This window comes from Solea senegalensis, linkage group LG18 (assembly GCF_019176455.1).
Source record: "Solea senegalensis isolate Sse05_10M linkage group LG18, IFAPA_SoseM_1, whole genome shotgun sequence".
Lineage (NCBI taxonomy): Eukaryota > Metazoa > Chordata > Actinopteri > Pleuronectiformes > Soleidae > Solea > Solea senegalensis.
In genome coordinates, this window is record NC_058041.1 from 14,274,926 (window position 1) to 14,291,736 (window position 16,811).

A 16,811-nucleotide genomic window follows, 5' to 3' on the forward strand; every position below is an offset into this window, starting at 1 on the left:
AGTGTGAAACTCATTTTTAGTATCACTAACTGATGAAGTACTGGCGTGCCAGAATTATCCAACCCATGAAACCCTTATCCTCTCAATGCTCTGTCAGCACTGATCCCACTGCATTAATAAGTAGCAGCTCTTCTGTCACTGGATCTTTACTGAGCCTCCAGCTGTTCTCCCACTTTCCTGTTTTTGTTCTTCGCTCGGTGTCCCCAAGTGATGGGCGCGAGCGTTCGCTGGTGTTGGTGACCAAGATGGCAGCAGCTGTTGGACATCGAGCCAGTCGGGCCCCAGAACTGCATGCCCGGTCTCGATGTCACAGCTGTCTCCATTCAGTGTGCTTGGCATTCAACATATGGAACCACTAACGGACAGGGAGTATGATGGATGACACCTGTCAGCAGGAGGACAGCACAGGAGTGTGTGTGTGTTTATGCATATTTATGTGCTTGGATGATTTTGAATAACCATAATACAGCGCTTGAGCTTGTTTAATGCACAGTAGACATGTAGGCCATGTAAACCTCCTCTTAAAGATATATATATAAAAAAATAGACAGACAATGTACATTATATTTGAAGTGGAATGAAGTTAGATATTATTAAGATTCTTATTTTATTTTTCTGCCTGATATAAATACTCATGTTATATATGTGTAAAGCAGTGGAAGGGAAATAATGTCATATCAGGCAATTATAACGATTTAATTTAATTGATCATTTTAATGATGTTGTCATGACGCCATGCAAACCAGATGATGACAATGTCTGTCGTCTTATTGGTTTAAAATTGGTACATTATATGGTTTAAATGTCTGACTTCATATCAGTTTAGATAAATGTTTAATCTTTTATATAATATATATATATTTGAATTATTTATGACATAATTGACTCACTACTGTGACTTTTTTTGCAATGTCATACGATATAGGCATATTATAATTTATACAAAATATGCAACATTTCCCCAACATTAGAGGACACATACAGAGACATTACCATGTCAAAGCCTGTTGTATACAGCTGTGCTTCATTCTCTCTGACAAACCACAGTTAGCAGGTTTGTTTGGAGCAGCTGCAATGATTATTTATAGCTTTTAGTGGAATCAGCTTTAATCTCATTTCAGTGCAGGTGAAATGAGTTGCGTTGTACTGGACGTGCGCACGCTCATATTCATCAGGCGAGTCACTTGAACAGCCATGCATGCTGTCAGTTTAATTGCCTCTGTACATTACTGCATGTTTGTTGTTGTGGTTTGGTGCAGCTCCATCATTACAGGCGTGGGAATCCTGTTTTCTGATAGTGAGGCATAATTGGATCGAGAGAGAACATATACAATCCAACGTGAGTGTCCGAAGGCTGACTTTTAGCCACCTTGAGTGGCAGCCAGACTTTAGGATTCTTTTAGCCGCCAGTGCACTAATAAATATGCCCTCGTTGTCCTTACAGTTGATCAAGGGTTGAATATAAATTGCTTTTAAAGCTTAGTACACAATATATTTTAATTATAAACATAGATGAACAGCTGATAAACAATTATTTGGCATCTGTCCCATTTAGTGTGTTCTTTATTTGTTCTTAAGTCATTTCTACCATTCTCCATTTACTTTTCCGTTCAGTTGTACAGACAAATGGAAGATTTCATTGCAATAATTATTGTTATTCAGTGTTCTAACTACATAGTAGTTTTGGGACTGTATTATTTGGCAGGTTATACCTCACCTATTCCTTTTATACTTGTTTGAATTACTTAAATTTTGTGTACAACCCACAAAATGCTCATTTGCACTTGCCATAAAGTGATTGTAGCTCCTACCTTTTAACCTAAACATTTTGTCTGCCCTAAAATCACTCGATTTCAATCATGAGGCTAATATTTGACAGATTTTACCTCAACCATTCCTTTTTTATTGGTTTGAATTACTTTAAATTGTCAGTACAACCCACAGAATGCTCATTTGCACTTGTCGCAAAGTGATTGCAGCTCTTACCTTGTGATGTTACGTTTTTATTTTGCCTCAAAATCACTTGATTTCAATCACAAGGCTAGTATTTGGCAGATTATACCTCGCCCAGTCCTTTGAACTTATTGGAATACATTTAAAGGGCCAGTACTACTCTTGAAATGTACATTCCCACTTGCCAAAAAGTGATTGTAGCTCCTAACTTGTAACCTCAACTTTTTGTCTGCCCTAAAATCACTTGATTTCAATCATGAGGTTAATATTTGACAGATTATACCTCATCCATTCCTTTTTTATTTGTTTGAATTACTTTAAATTGTCAGTACAACCCACAGAATGCTCATTGCACTTGTCACAAAGTGATTGCAGCTCTTACCTTGTGATGCTAAGTTTTTATTTTGCCTCAAAATCACTTGATTTCAAACACGAGGCTAGTATTTGGCAGATTATACCTCGCCCAGTCCTTTGAACTTATTGGAATACACTTAAAGGGCCAGTACGACTCATGAAATGTACATTCCCAATTTTCAACAAGTGATTGCAGCTCCTACCTTGTAACCTAAACATTATACTCTTTGCTTGGCATGAGTGTTTTCACCATTGGTTTGCACAAGGTGTCCCACTCCTCACTCTCTCATGTTTTAATTCATGTGCTCACACATCCCATTCTTTTTTTTCCTCTCCCATTTTACTGCCTCTTTCATCTCCATTTTAGATTCAGGCAGGCACAAAGAAAAGAAATGAAAGAATCACCTCTATTCAGACATGTTTTTATTCCCCCAATTTCAGTTCCCCTCATCCAGCCCCTCTGTGAAACCCTCAGCATTCATTATCAGGATGACATGTTTTTAACGCCTGAGACGAGCAGTTTTTTTGGCCATTAACTGCGAGCGCAGGTCATCGCCTCAACACATGGACTCGTCTGACAGGGACACACTCAAGTGTTTTTGTTGTGTGACCGATCGAGTCATTTGTCGTAGGAGGAGGATGATGAGGAGGATGAGGAGGACGCCTCGTCTTAAAGGCAGCAGTTAATATCAATGACCGTTGGTCTTCTGAGAGGGAAACAAAACAAAGGGTGCTTTTTAAACGTGAATATCACAGCATTTTGTTTTAACCTCGGTTGGTTAAGTAAAGGAATGGAAACTATCTTCTTTATGTGACCTGATGCACATGTTTGACAACAAACAGCCTGAAGAGGACGGAGCAATTTAACATAGATTTGATCTCAGCGAGATATACTGTATATAATAAACCTTATAGGAGCTTTATTTTTGTCTGAAATGTTTTATTACGTCATTTTTCTCTTATTTTATTAAGAAATCACAGTGTCTTTCTTCCATAGCGGTGGTAAAAAAAACTGTCTCTCTCTTTACAGGGTGTCCCGAAACCTGTTGCAATGGAGCCGTGCTCAGGAGGGAAAGCTGCCGTGTTGACCGTCCTCATGCGTCTGCCCTCTGGGCCCTTAGGCTTACCTCCACCTGGACAGTCAGGTACAGCAGTGTCTCCCAGACGTTGTTTCCCCAAATATAAAATCATACAAGAAGATTTTTCCTCATCTCGTCTTGTTTCTTTCTCTCCAGGACTCATCGTTGCCAGTGCACTGATAGACATTTCACAGCAGAAACCGTCAGACTTTAAAGACAAGTCCCTGGCTTTAAAGAACCGAAAAGCCCTCCCTCCCGCGCACCAAGGCACCTGTGTTTGAGGCTCATTCCATTGGCTCACATTGCACCAACTAATCAAACGTCCTGGTTGGAAAACTTTGCCGAGCCAAGAGGATGGCTTCACGTGGAAGATGTCCATCGGGCTGCTACCACTGAGGGTTTTTTTTGTTTTTTAATGTCCCACGAGCACAACCCTTGTCCCCGTCGGTCCGCTCTGCATATGTCAGCCTCGTAAATCCCCGTCACCCCTTCCAGCCTCTGCAGCAGCAGCAGCAGCGTCCTCCACCAACCCACTTCTGTCCTCACCGTGGCATCGTGAGCGAACCCGCCTGACCAGTGACATTAGAGACACATTAATTAGGACGGGGTCTGCACCTAGTGAAGCTTCAGCCCGTAAATATCTGGAGACACCGTGTTGTCTGTTCGCTCAGCATGAAGGAAAAAAAACAAACAAACAAAGGTGTCTGAAATGATATGTCACTCACATATTATTGTTGGCAATAAAACCAGAAAATGGCCGACACAAACACCGAACATGCTGCCTGTTTTTGTTTTGTTTTTGCTCGTCAGGACGTGGTATTCTCTGGTGCTAAAGCATTTAGTTTCTATGACTCGGTCTTTGCTGTACGGCCTGAAATACATTCTGCCTTTACATGGAGGGAAAAGAAGCTATGCTCTAGGACAGAACTTTATTTTTTTTTTATTTTATTTTATTTTTTTAATGACCACATGATAGTGTTTGGACAACTTGAGTTTTTTGTCGCACCACGCTGCCAATTCCCACGGATGCTCTCTTTTAGCATTTTGCTGTACATACAGTATGTCATCCATCCGACCAGCTGACGCTAAAGTCTGTATTTTCCGTGGAATGTTATGTGAACAAACGCTGCGGAGACGTGGGACTGTCGGTGGCGGCGGCGGCGGCATGTGGGCGAAGACTGTAGCGCACGAACAAACCCTGTCGGCTGTCACAGTAAAAGCATGGAACAACCTAAGACGAGTTAGACGTTGAACTTTTATTTGGGACAGAAATCTCCTCCTTTGAGTGTGTTTCGCTGCTGAAGAAGTCATATATCGCAGAGAAACACAGAATCCCTGCTCAGTTTTCTTACTGTAGGTTGTAATTGTGTCATTTTGCTGTGCAACTTGGACATTATGAGCTTCGTCGTCCTCTGATGGAAGTGGCGAGCTGGGAGAAAGGACTGTAAGCGTGATGAAATAACACCAGGGACGTCATGTTACTCTGGCTGTTTACTAGTATGTTTGTTTGTTTGTTTGTTTTTAAGAGTACTCTGAAGCTATTGAATTCCACCCGCCGAGTACAAGGAGCTACGACACCTTTTCTAACGCCTTGGCTTCCCCATGAACTGACGGAGGGCAGGAGGCGTGTTGATGTGCGGAATTTTTTCAAAGCTGTCAACCATTTGTAGCCCCGCCTCCACCCTGAGCTGTACAGTGTCTTGTTGGAACAAAATGTGAGTCTTTGTCACTCCCCTCTCTTGAGATTTCACGTGTTTGTCAGGTTTTTATGACAGAGTGGCAAGAGATTATCATTTATTTTAGGCCTCGTCGCCTGTTCCTATTATATTGACGATAAACTGTAAGTCTTTTTGCTACATTTGTGAAAAAAAAGCATTTCTGTTCATATTTTTTGTTATGTTTTGATATTTAACAGATTCCCTGTGTAAAAGGCACATTTAACTTGAGTTTATTCTTGTCTGTTGTTTTGATGTCAACTGTTATTTGTTTGTTGTTTTTTTTTGAATTGTGCATCTTTAAAGGACATTTAATGGGCATTGTCTTGCTTTTTACGTTGTGGTCATGATGATGCCTTTCATAAGAACTGTATGCCAGCTCATGTGTTTTTCATTTTGTGTTTGTAGAGTAATCCTATAACAGTGTCATTACACAGGAGTCAGGTTTCACTGTACCGTGGAAAATTCAAAAAAAAAAAGACGAGAAACTGCATATCGGTAATCTTCAGTGTATTTTAAAGATGGACATCATGCTGGGAAATAAAAAAAAAAACCACAGAAAACAGACGTGAAAATGATTTATTTAATGAAGTCTCCTCATAGTCAGAAAACATCTCTCTGTCTCCATCTGAAGCATGGAGACCGGTTGATACTGATATTGAGCACAAATACTTTAAATTACACAGGGGAAAAACTGGAAATCTGTAGCTACTTTCATTTTATCAGAATTACATTGTCCTATTTTTATAGGAACAAGCAGTCAAATTCATTAGAGACTCCAAGTCAAGGGCTGAATAAGTGGATTGAAAACATGAAAGCGTTTACCTCAAGTTGTATTTGACATGTCAAACTGTTGGATTAGCTTTTTTTATGGACTTGCATGTTTAATATAAACCTTCATTTTCCCCCCAAAAAATACAATTTCTATCCAAAAAAACCCCAGATCTATTGTTTTTTTCATGATGCTTCCATGGCATCAACAACTGGAGCCAGGCATAATTGTTTTTGGGTTGTCTGTCTGTCTGTCGCTTCAGAGAATGCTTTCACATTCACTTTTTTTTTTTTTTACTTTGTGAATATGTTATCTTTAAGCAGAGCTTCCTTGATTTCAGAGGTTTGACACCCTCAATAATTCAACAGCACTTCAGAGACCCAGATTAGTAAGAATGTTATCAATGAATAACTCTAAACTATATGTTACATGGTTTTTTTGTACCCTTCCCTTGAGGTACTGTAATGTCAGGGTGGGGCTAGAATGGCTCCGCCCACGGCAGTCAGCTGATTGATAGACTTTCCTGTCTTTCTCTTTTTGCGACAAACAGCCACAAACCGAACAGATGTCCTCCATTTTCCACGCGTTGCGCCCGATGTCGATGCACCCTATTTTAGAACTATCCCTTTAAAGTGAGTGGAGAGGATCACGCCTGTTCACGCCTGAGTCCTAAGACTCTTTGAGCTAAAGTGTGTAACATTTCAATATAAATCTGTGTTTCGATCATGTTGTCCAGGGACATTCCCGCGCCGCACACAGGAAGTGATCCATTTCATGTCAAGATGGACGGAGGGAACAGAAACCTTGTGCTATAGTAAAAGGAAGTCGGCCACAAAACGGGTCGGAGTTTGACTGGAAACACAAAGTAAATTCTGGTGCTGTTTCACACTGCTGTTGAAGTGCATCTTCAGAGCTGTGGACATTTTGAACAAGGTCATAAGGGGGAAAAGGATGCCGGCTGCTAAGTGCTGTAGTCCACATAACCCTCACTTATCCTCGTTTTTATATCAAGCACCACCTGAGGAAATATTGAGCTCTCGAAGTAGCGCCATTATCGCCAACGTTAAAACACAGGAGGCAGATTTATTCTCCCATCATCCTCCTCTTCCTCGCATATACTGTATTTCACACACCGGCATCGCAGAATCAAATTAGGTTATTTGTTTCATTTTCTTTGCACTCACATACCAGTCGAACAGTATTTCTGATCGCGTACCGCTGGTGGTACACGGACCACAGTTTGAGAACCGTGGCTCTACAGCATGCCGCTGGAGAAAAGCCTCCACTGTCGTGCCCTAAAGCAGTGCTTGCTGCTGTGCAGTTGAATCGTAATGATGCTGTTTCTGATGAGAAACCTGCAAATATAAAGCACCTGATCTTTCTCTTTCAGACCCACATGTTTACCGTTGCTTTCTACTCCCTCCAGCCTCTCCCAGTTTGTCCTTTTTTTTTATATGTGTGCATGTATGTGTGAGTAACAGGGAGGCGAAAGCTCTGGAGGTGACAGGTAGATTTAAACCATCATATTCCTCCAAGTTGCGCGTTAAAAATCCCACCGTACACAGGATCAAGAGCAACAGCAAGGGCCAGTCCAATTAGATTTTGGGGGCCTTTATGTCAATAATAAAGCAAGACGTGATGCTTCTTTATTAATAGCATTAAAAATATGTTTTTATTTTGAATGATATATCATTCCATATCAACACTTTTATTTTGAAATTCTGTAACATATCAATTATTGCCTTATCATAATCAAATCGATCATTTTAAGCTCATGTCGCCCACCCCTAATGAACAGCTGCTTTTTTTTTTCCAATTGACCGGCCCCCCTACTTTCAAGACCAGATACTTAGTGGCCCCCAGGTCATTTGAGCTCTAGGGGGCCCCCTTGGTGGCCCTTAATTTGCTTATGCCTTGGGCCACCTCTGGCAACAGTCCTGAAAATCATGACTTCAACCTGCCAGCTCATTAAATATGATAAATATAATATATAATGATATGGTGCTAGTTGATCACAGTGAACATATTTCCATTACACTTGTGAGTTTACCAGACAGCGAGAAGACAAAGATCCTCTTATTTACCAAAGTAAGACTGAGGAAAGTTTGAGCCTGGTTGAAATTTTAATTTTCCATCATAAAGGCATTGCAGTGCTTTTATCTCATCAGGGAATTAGAGTCAATTATGAGTCAGATGATTTTACAATGGCCTTGAGTGGTTTTCTTTGTGTATTTGTCATTTAAACAACATGGGAACTGGACGGGAACATGACAACTAAAACCTGGAAATCCACAATTGGACAGGTTGTACAATGTGGCTCAAAGACTGACTGTGATATTGAGAATTATACACATGATGCCTTTACAGGGAATTCAGGGAAACAATAAGTTGGTTGTTTTTTCTAACAATGTCAAAGAAACATCCACATGAATATACTGAGTTTCTGTTGAAGGATGATGGCTGTGTCAGTAGTTTTATTCATATAATATAATTATACATTATATATATATATATATATATATATATATATATATATATATATATATAATGAACTTGATCAATTACAGCAATATCACAACCTTTCCTTCATTTAGTGAAGAAATAGTTTAATTCTTTATCAGGTTGAATCATTTATTACACCCCCTGAATGATTTATATGTGGTACAATGTCTTGAGCTCATTCAAAGTTAAAGTCTTAACTCCCTCGTCTTTTAACTTTTGAGCTAAATTAGATTCCTGGTGACAATATAAAACACTTTTGATGTTAATTTGATTAAGTTCAGTAATGGTGGTGGGGCGGGGCTTCTTCTGTGTGACTAGATCTCACATCATCAGTGCGATACAAGTCTGATTTCAGTGCGTTAAACAGATTCACAAAGACAGAAACGGAGAAACGAAGCAGAATCAAAGGCTCCTGATTCCCCTGATTCACGGGTGAGGTGAGTATGGATTTGTCTCCAGTATTCCCAAAAGCTGGAGACAACGCCATCACTCTCACTGCTATAAATAAAGGATATATGTCAGAAGACAAATGTGCCAAAACTGTAATCTGTTTGGATTTGTTCTCTCTGCTACTGAACTTGTATGTGTGTCAACAGATATTACTGACAGTGGAGTTTACATACATATAATGGCATGTAGGTTGGGTTATATGGTTTTGGATAACTTTGCGATATTTTTTAACGTACAATCCGATATACATGATATATTGAAATATAAATGAGAGTGAAAATACACAAAATACAGTTTTTACCTTTCATTTCTGATAGATTTTTGATATTAAATGAAGGATATTTACATGTGCTAGAATCAATAATACGGTCATTCTTAATTAGTAATTACTAAATGTCCACTTCAAGGTGGCCCTCACAAAATATCATGTCATTCTGATGTGGAATTTCAAAATAAAAGCTCTCTGAAATAGCAGAATTGACCTACATTCCACCTAAATTGTCAGAGTCAGAGGCAACATTACAACTTAGTATGTCAAAAATAATGACTTATCGTCTCATTATGATTTAGTAGCCTATCTCCTAAATATTACTTGGGAATTTATTATTTTTTCCAATTGGCGGGAGCTTCCAGACTAGGTTTTAATAAGAATAAAACATAAATATATATTTATTTGTATTGTTTATTTATTTATACTTTATTTTAAAGTGTCAAAAGATACACTGCCAGCCACACAGTGTTCTATTTAAGTAGCTGAATCGATTCTAATTAGCCGGCACTGACGTGACGTTGAGCGCCTGGAGTTACCACGTCACGTGACCGGAACACCTGTATACGTCAGATTAGCCAAATTAGAGGCACAGTCTGTCACGTTGTTTAAAACGACGCCGTTTTTTTTTTTAGTTTATTTAGTTATTTGACTTGGTTAAATAACGTGGTTACTATTTTACATTAGCGCGTTATAACAGACGCTTTCCAGGCATTTGAGGGCTGTGAGGAAGAGGAGGAAACTGTTTGTACTTGGACCAAACTATCTGCTGCCGCCTCTGCTACACTCATGTCTTCGCTAAAGGTACGTACGACTGCGCACTTTACGTATTGTGTTATTGCCAGAAACTGACGTAAGCTTAATGCTAATGATGGCTAATGGCCATCATGTATTTGATAATTAACACCTGTGGTTTTCCTACTGTAAACGGCATGTGTCATAAGAGTAGTCTTTTTAACTCTCCTCGTAACCTTTAACCCCTCTAGCTGTCACAACATTCACTGCTGTATGTTTGAACGCAACTCTCTTTGTTGTAATGTTGGTAGCACATCTTGTACTTATTTATTTATTAGGCCATCTCTACAAGCTTTTACAATATTACAATGTAAAAAATGACTACTGTCTCTTAGAAATTACAACTCAAATGCAGTTTTTGTGCATTATTATTAGGGGACGTTCACATGCAGTGTCAAAATGTACTAGAGCTGCAGCTAACGATTATTTTCATAATCGATTAATCTGTCGATTATTTTCTCGATCAATCGCTTGGTCCATAAAATATCAGAAAACCATTAAAAAAATGCTTGATCGGTGTTTGTCAAACCTGGAAATGATGATGTTCTCAAATGTCTTGTTTTGTCCACAAACCAAAATGATTTCTTTGTTATCCAGAGCAAAAAATGTAGAAAATATTCATATTTAAGAAGTTTAAACAATTGAAAATCTTGTTTTAATCATGAATAAAGCTTCAAACCGATTCACCGATTACCAAAATAGTCGTCGAATAATTTAATAATCGATTCATCGATTAATCGTTTCAGCTCTAAAATGTACCCATTTTGACTTGGCCTGTTTTTCGAGGTGGATCTCTGTTGCATTGAGATGAAAATATCTCAACTTTTGGGAACGCAGCAAACACTTTCCGTGTGTCTTCTGGACTTGTGAGGCCAAAGAAGTGGGTCAAACTGCTCTTTATTGAATCTCCCATTGTGCAAACAAAGCTCCTGGCCTTTTATACTTTTATGTTGTTGTTGTTGATTAAATCAGTGAAGCTTCAGCCACTAGTTTTGGTTGGTTTGTAACAATGGATGCAACATGAGTGTGAACCTTAAACACTTTGGTTTCTATCTTCTCCCAGATGTTTTCCAAGTGATTTTTGTGTTAGATGCTGAAAGTGAACATGCCATTGAACTCAATAATTGATGCTGTTGGCTACATAAATGAGTAAAATGCCTTTCAAAGGGGCCATTACCCAGTCAGGGGGTAAAGTGCATGTGCTTCAGCACCACCTTGAGTGTCCATGTGTACAATCCTGCTTTAATGCTGCTGCCCACTCTACATGATGATGTCCTGTTTTGGGCAATCGCTGTGTGGTATCATTCTTTCTGGCTGTCTGGCACGTGCATATTTGTATTTTGATTTGCGCAAAGATATAATTGAATTGAATTGAATTGAATTGAATGACTTTATTCCTCCCCCAGGGGGGAAACACACATTCACAACAGCTCAGTTAAGAAAGGTGAGAATCGAATAAAAGTAAAAATAAGAATAAAAATATAGAATAAAAATAAAATTAAGATAAAATAAAAATACAATACAATACAATACAATACAATAGTAAGACAAAATTACCAAAAGATAAAAAGTAAAAAAGATAAAATTACACTCTAATATAGAGTATTATCAGGGAAAGTGAGTGGACATTTAAGAGGAGTTAAATATCCGAACAGCAGTGGGGATGAAGGACTTTCGGTAGCGCTCTGTCCTACACTGAGATATTAGTGATGAGATTGTGTAATGCTGTTCTAGTGGTGATACACCTATGTGTTGTCCTCCACACAGCCCATAGTCCTCTTCTCCCTTTAGGGGTCACCACAGTGGATCATCTGCCTCCATCTTGCCCTTGTGTCCCCTTCTGTTACACCAACTGTCCTCATGTCCTCCGTCACAACATCCATTAACTTTCTCTGCGGTCTTCCTCTTTTCCTCCTGTCCGGCAGCTCCATCTTCAACATCCTGTGTTCGCACGTGACCAAACCATGTCACCCTTGACTCTCTGAATTTCTTTCCAAATTGTTCAACCTGAGCTGTCTCTCGAATATGCTCATTTCTAATCTTGTCCCTCCTGGTCACTCCAAATGAAAATCTCAGCATCTTAAGCTCCACCTCCTGTCTTTTAGACAGTACCACTGTCTCCACGCCTTACGTCATAGCAGGTCTCACTCCCATCGTGTAAACCCTCCCTTAACTTTTACTGCTATCCTTCTGTCAAACAATCACCCCTGACACTTGTCTCCACCCACTCCACCATGCCTGCAATATCTTCTTCATCTCTCTTGTCAACTGTCTATCGCTTTGGACAGTTGTCTCCAGGTATTTAAACTCCGCATTCCACTTTTCTGTACCTCTGCTCCTGCACTGTCGTTCACACACACATGTATTTTGTCTTGCTCCTGCTACTGCTTATCTACACTCATTACTAATCTTGACGTTATAATTCAGGTGTAGCGGAGACATGAGTTAAAACCATATTTTAACTAATTTTTATTGTGACATGAAAGTGAGGTTTTCTTCACTTGCACATATTTTTACCTATTTGCATGTAGGTTTGTTGAGGTGTGTACATTAGCCAGCCTGATAAAAGTCTGTGGGTGGATATTTGTGCAGAAGCCATTTGAGTTAGTGAATGATGAAACTATGTTTGGAAACACATGGGGAGTGTGTGTGTGTGTGTGTGTGGTGAAGGTGAACCTGCAGACAAAAAAAAGATGAAGAATGACCTTAAGTCATTAAAGCAGGAGCAGATTGTCATGTGAGAGTCATTACTGTGAGAACAGCTGGTGTCAGTCTCTGTTTCACCCTGGTTGACCTTTTGTGGAAATGGTGCTCTCCATGGTGCTGAACTTAAGGATAAGTGGCAGCACATTCCACAGTTTTGAGTTTAGTATAATCAAAAGCCCAAGAGTGTTAAAGTTTAGAAACCTCTTTCCCATCACTGGTCAAGCACAGCGGAACACAGTGTTTCCTGAACTAAAGTTAAGTACAATAGAAGAACATTTCATTTAACTATTCTGCAAACTGCTGGTACACGCTGTGACGCTCAATTTGAAATCTGCACTTGGTAGAAAAAAGGTATGTAGTGTGTGAACCCTGAACTTTATATTATGTAGAAAACGTAGCTATGTTTTCCTAGTTGATATAATATTATTAGCAGTTGGTTGTGTGTATTATCATTCATGTAGTTTGATTGAATTCAATGCCTTTATTGCCAGTGCACAAGAATATGCAACCAAATTTGCAGAATATAATTATGACAAATTACAGTGTGTTCTGAAAATACCTGCATAAAATGGATAATTTGAGCCCTCACCCCAGTAGTTGTGCTGCCACACGCACAAAGGATTGTGGGTGTTTCCCTTTACTCGGGATACACAACGTACATCTTGTAAATGTGATGAACTCAGTTTTTTGTTCGATTGGAACAGCCCTTTTTTGCAGGGTTTGCTAAAGCATCTTTCTTAAAATTATATAATAAGTCTCACCACTCAGCAGCTGTCTCAGCAATACCTTGATTTATACCAGCCCAAGTCTGAACTCAGAATGAACAGTGTTCATTGCCACTTTAGCTGAACCTGAAGTTGAAGACAGTTGCTCTTTCACTATTTTTGTATATGAACTTTTCTACATCAAATGGATTTCCTCTCTTTTATCATCAGAGTCGAGAGCAGTCTTTCTAAAAATGGGCTCAGCAATAATTAGTGTGTAGCATCTTTTAATTTATAACCTGAACATTTAGGTTTTTTGCAAAGGAATTTAACCTGTACACAGATTACAGTCCAGTCAACAGGATGATTTAAGTTAATTTAGGATCAAAGAGCAAATATCTAATGATGATCATATTATTAATGATGATAATTGTATCTTAAGCTGGAAAGGTTGTAAATAGTTCCTCTATAATAGCCCATAGTAGTATTAGTTAGAGCAAACACCATCACTATCAAAGCACCTCATTATAAATCTGTGCATAAAGCCATGGGCTCACTGCACCAGCAGCCATTAGTCTGATTAAAGTCCTTCACTTCTAGTTCCAAATGTTAATGCATGTTAACTATGTAGCCATTATCAAATGATTTATCAATACATTTCATGATTGATTGTTTGAATTGCTCTACAGTGTGATCTGTAATATTTTGACCACTTCAAGAGCCAACACATTGTCCTTGTCTGACTGCTGAAAGGTCATCCTCCTCTTCAGCTTTGTCATGCTTACTCTCTTGTCTGTTGTCTTGGTCTGTCCAGGAATTAAAACGGAATTTTTTTTTTTAGTTGTGTAGAGCTTATGGTTTAGTGCTTCAGTGTGCAATCACACAATCTAAATTATTATGTTATCTTTGTTTTTTAGGCTGCTGGAGAAGATGTGAGGGGAAGAATCTCAAAGTAACTGATGCCATGGAGTGTTTACTGACATTTGGGCACAACAACAACAACAACAACAACAACAAAAGGTATGTAATAAATTGAAATTGCTGCTGCTCTCCCGGTTAATGGAAAAGGTGAAATCCAAATAGTGCTTTTCGAGGTGCTGAAATAATGTTCCAGGAGAGGTCAAAGTTGCAGTAATTAGCCGTGATCCCTGCCAGGCAGTGCTGCCATGACTGAACCATTTTATCAGTGTTGGCTTTTATCTGTGCCAAGGGTGAACATTTGGACTGAGTATAGCTGCTGTAGTTTTATAGTTGTGGAAAGCAGAGTCTAAAAACTCTATCTCCCAGTCCTCAGGGCTTTATGGCAGGGGAACAGTAAACCTGCAGAGCAATAATATTTATCAGAGGTTTAATGACAACTATTCTCATCTCCAGGCCTCAGTCACCCAATTATGTGTCTGGCATTCTAAAAAGAAAAAAAAGAAAGAAAAATCTGAACTGTGAAATTTGTTCACATCAGAGCAACAGCCGGCTGCCATGAAACAGATTTGACCTTCATTTAAACAAGCACAAGGACATTGTATAACATAAACAAGCAAAAATAGTGCGTAAAATATTATTTTGTAATCTATAGATAAAGCTCATACGTGTCAGTATGGGACTGTCTGCCCGTGATATGGCATGTGCTTCGTGCATGCACATATTAGAGTTTAAAACAACTCACGGAAGCAGAAGGCTACATTGTCTCTACCTAAATGTGAAACTCGCATGGAAATGTGTGGCATAGGGTGCATCTAACAAAAATAATGTCAGCATCATCACAACATTTTGGTGCAAGGCTAGCTATGGCTATAATAAAATCCAATATTCTTTATTACTTGCACCTGAGAGCATGGGCTCACCTTCCATTTCAGCTCCTGATCTATTTTATGTGCATGTAGAGCGCAAATCTGACCAGAAAATGGACCAACTCCATTAAAAAAATCTTTAAAATGTACTGTTATGATTATAAATGATCAAACTCTGATTCGTGATATCCACGTCTTGTCTCTTCTCCTACTCTCCATCATAATCACCCCTCGTATCCTCCATCCATTATACGAACTGTTTCTGTAAGCCTGAGATTTCAGCCGTGTTATGTTGTCATTATAAATCACACATGTGCGACATGACTTGAACAAACTTGGCAAGCCCAATGAATCGAAGGCGATGACGCAAGTCATCCGTTATGTCATTAGCTGCAACGCGAGTTAGCAACAACATGCGCCATACACCAGTGGTAAACAGTAGAAGATGATGAATTGCAATTGAAATTGTGTGAAGACTGTTAGCACGCTGTTAGTGTGGAGAGAAAAATCCAAAGAAGAGGCGGCGGATCCCACATTCTGGTATTTTTCTTATAATTTGCCTCCTTTTGGATTTGGCACAGCCCAGAATTGTAAGTATTTCTGGGCTTTAAAGAATCTGTTGGCTCCATTATGCATAGGTTCATATCTATTGCAGACTTGTTCACGTTAACTTTTTTTATGTCCATGTTAAGACTTGTGCCTAATTAGTGTACAAATTGAGATTACTGATTTAAGGCTGGTGCTGTACAGCATTTTATTTTAAACGCCTCCTTTAATAGTTTGTGACTTCCTCGTCCCGTCTGCAGCTTTCAGCCCCAAGCATGTTGTTCCGACATGTAAAAATAACTTACTTTAATAATAAAGAAGCAGTTTAATTTCCGTACACAGCTGGTCACTGTAGTATTAACACTGCTCAAGCAGGATTAAATGAGTTTGTGATGGACTGTTTGCAGCTGGCACTTGATGCCCATTTGATGTTTGAGTGGCAATTTATGTTAGCTGAAGAAACATATGTTAGTCATGGCAACAGTGCAGCTTAGGTAATAATATGCTAAAAATGAAAAAGCCAGACATTGTGAATGTTTTTGTTTGTTGTGATCTGTTTGTGTTATCTTTGACCAAAAGACCAAAGCCTTTTTTTTTTTTTACTGGTAAACCCTCCTTAATGTTACCCACTGGATCTGGGTTTGAAATATTTGAATATGAGTGAACATTTCATTTTACTCGATGTTGTGAAAGTCCACCACATCATGTTGAACGAGGGCTTGGTCAAACTGATCTCTCTCTACAATGAATGTAGTTAGCTCCAGCATTAGCCACAGGCAGGTTTGTTTTTTACCAGCTGCCACATTGACCTCTGTTCAGCATTGCTCTTGAACTTGCTGGGCCAAGTTCTGACAGTTCTAGTCTTTGACTTACATTAGGATACACACTTCTCACATTGTATGTTAATGAAAGTGGCTCCAATTTTCCTATTACAAGTGGCTGAGCCATCAGCAGCATTTTGAAGCTGCTTTCAGAATTGTTGCTTTTTGGCTGAATGATGTGTCCATTGCAGCCATTAGCATTCCCCTTCCTCCTCCTTACGTCACCTCATGAACACATTTGGTAATTGGGTGGGTATTCTCACTGACAAACCGTAACCCTCATGAGCAGAGAAAGACCGCTTCATTGTGGAGTTCTGGCTCCTAATTTGATTAAATGTTTTGGGATATTCAAAGATTAA

At 39.1% G+C, this 16,811-nt stretch overlaps 1 protein-coding gene across 1 annotated transcript in view; it reads left to right on the top strand.

The window, feature by feature from the left end:
* The window catches only part of atrnl1b (attractin-like 1b), a 70,365-nt gene extending 64,848 nt beyond the window's left edge, over positions 1-5,517 (top strand). Inside the window, exons 28-29 of the mRNA XM_044013440.1 lie at positions 3,338-3,452; positions 3,543-5,517. Coding sequence (XP_043869375.1) covers positions 3,338-3,452; positions 3,543-3,667 — 240 coding nt within the window. The 3' untranslated portion in view covers positions 3,668-5,517. The remainder of the gene's footprint in view (positions 1-3,337; positions 3,453-3,542) is intronic.
* Positions 5,518-16,811: the final 11,294 nt, after the last annotated feature.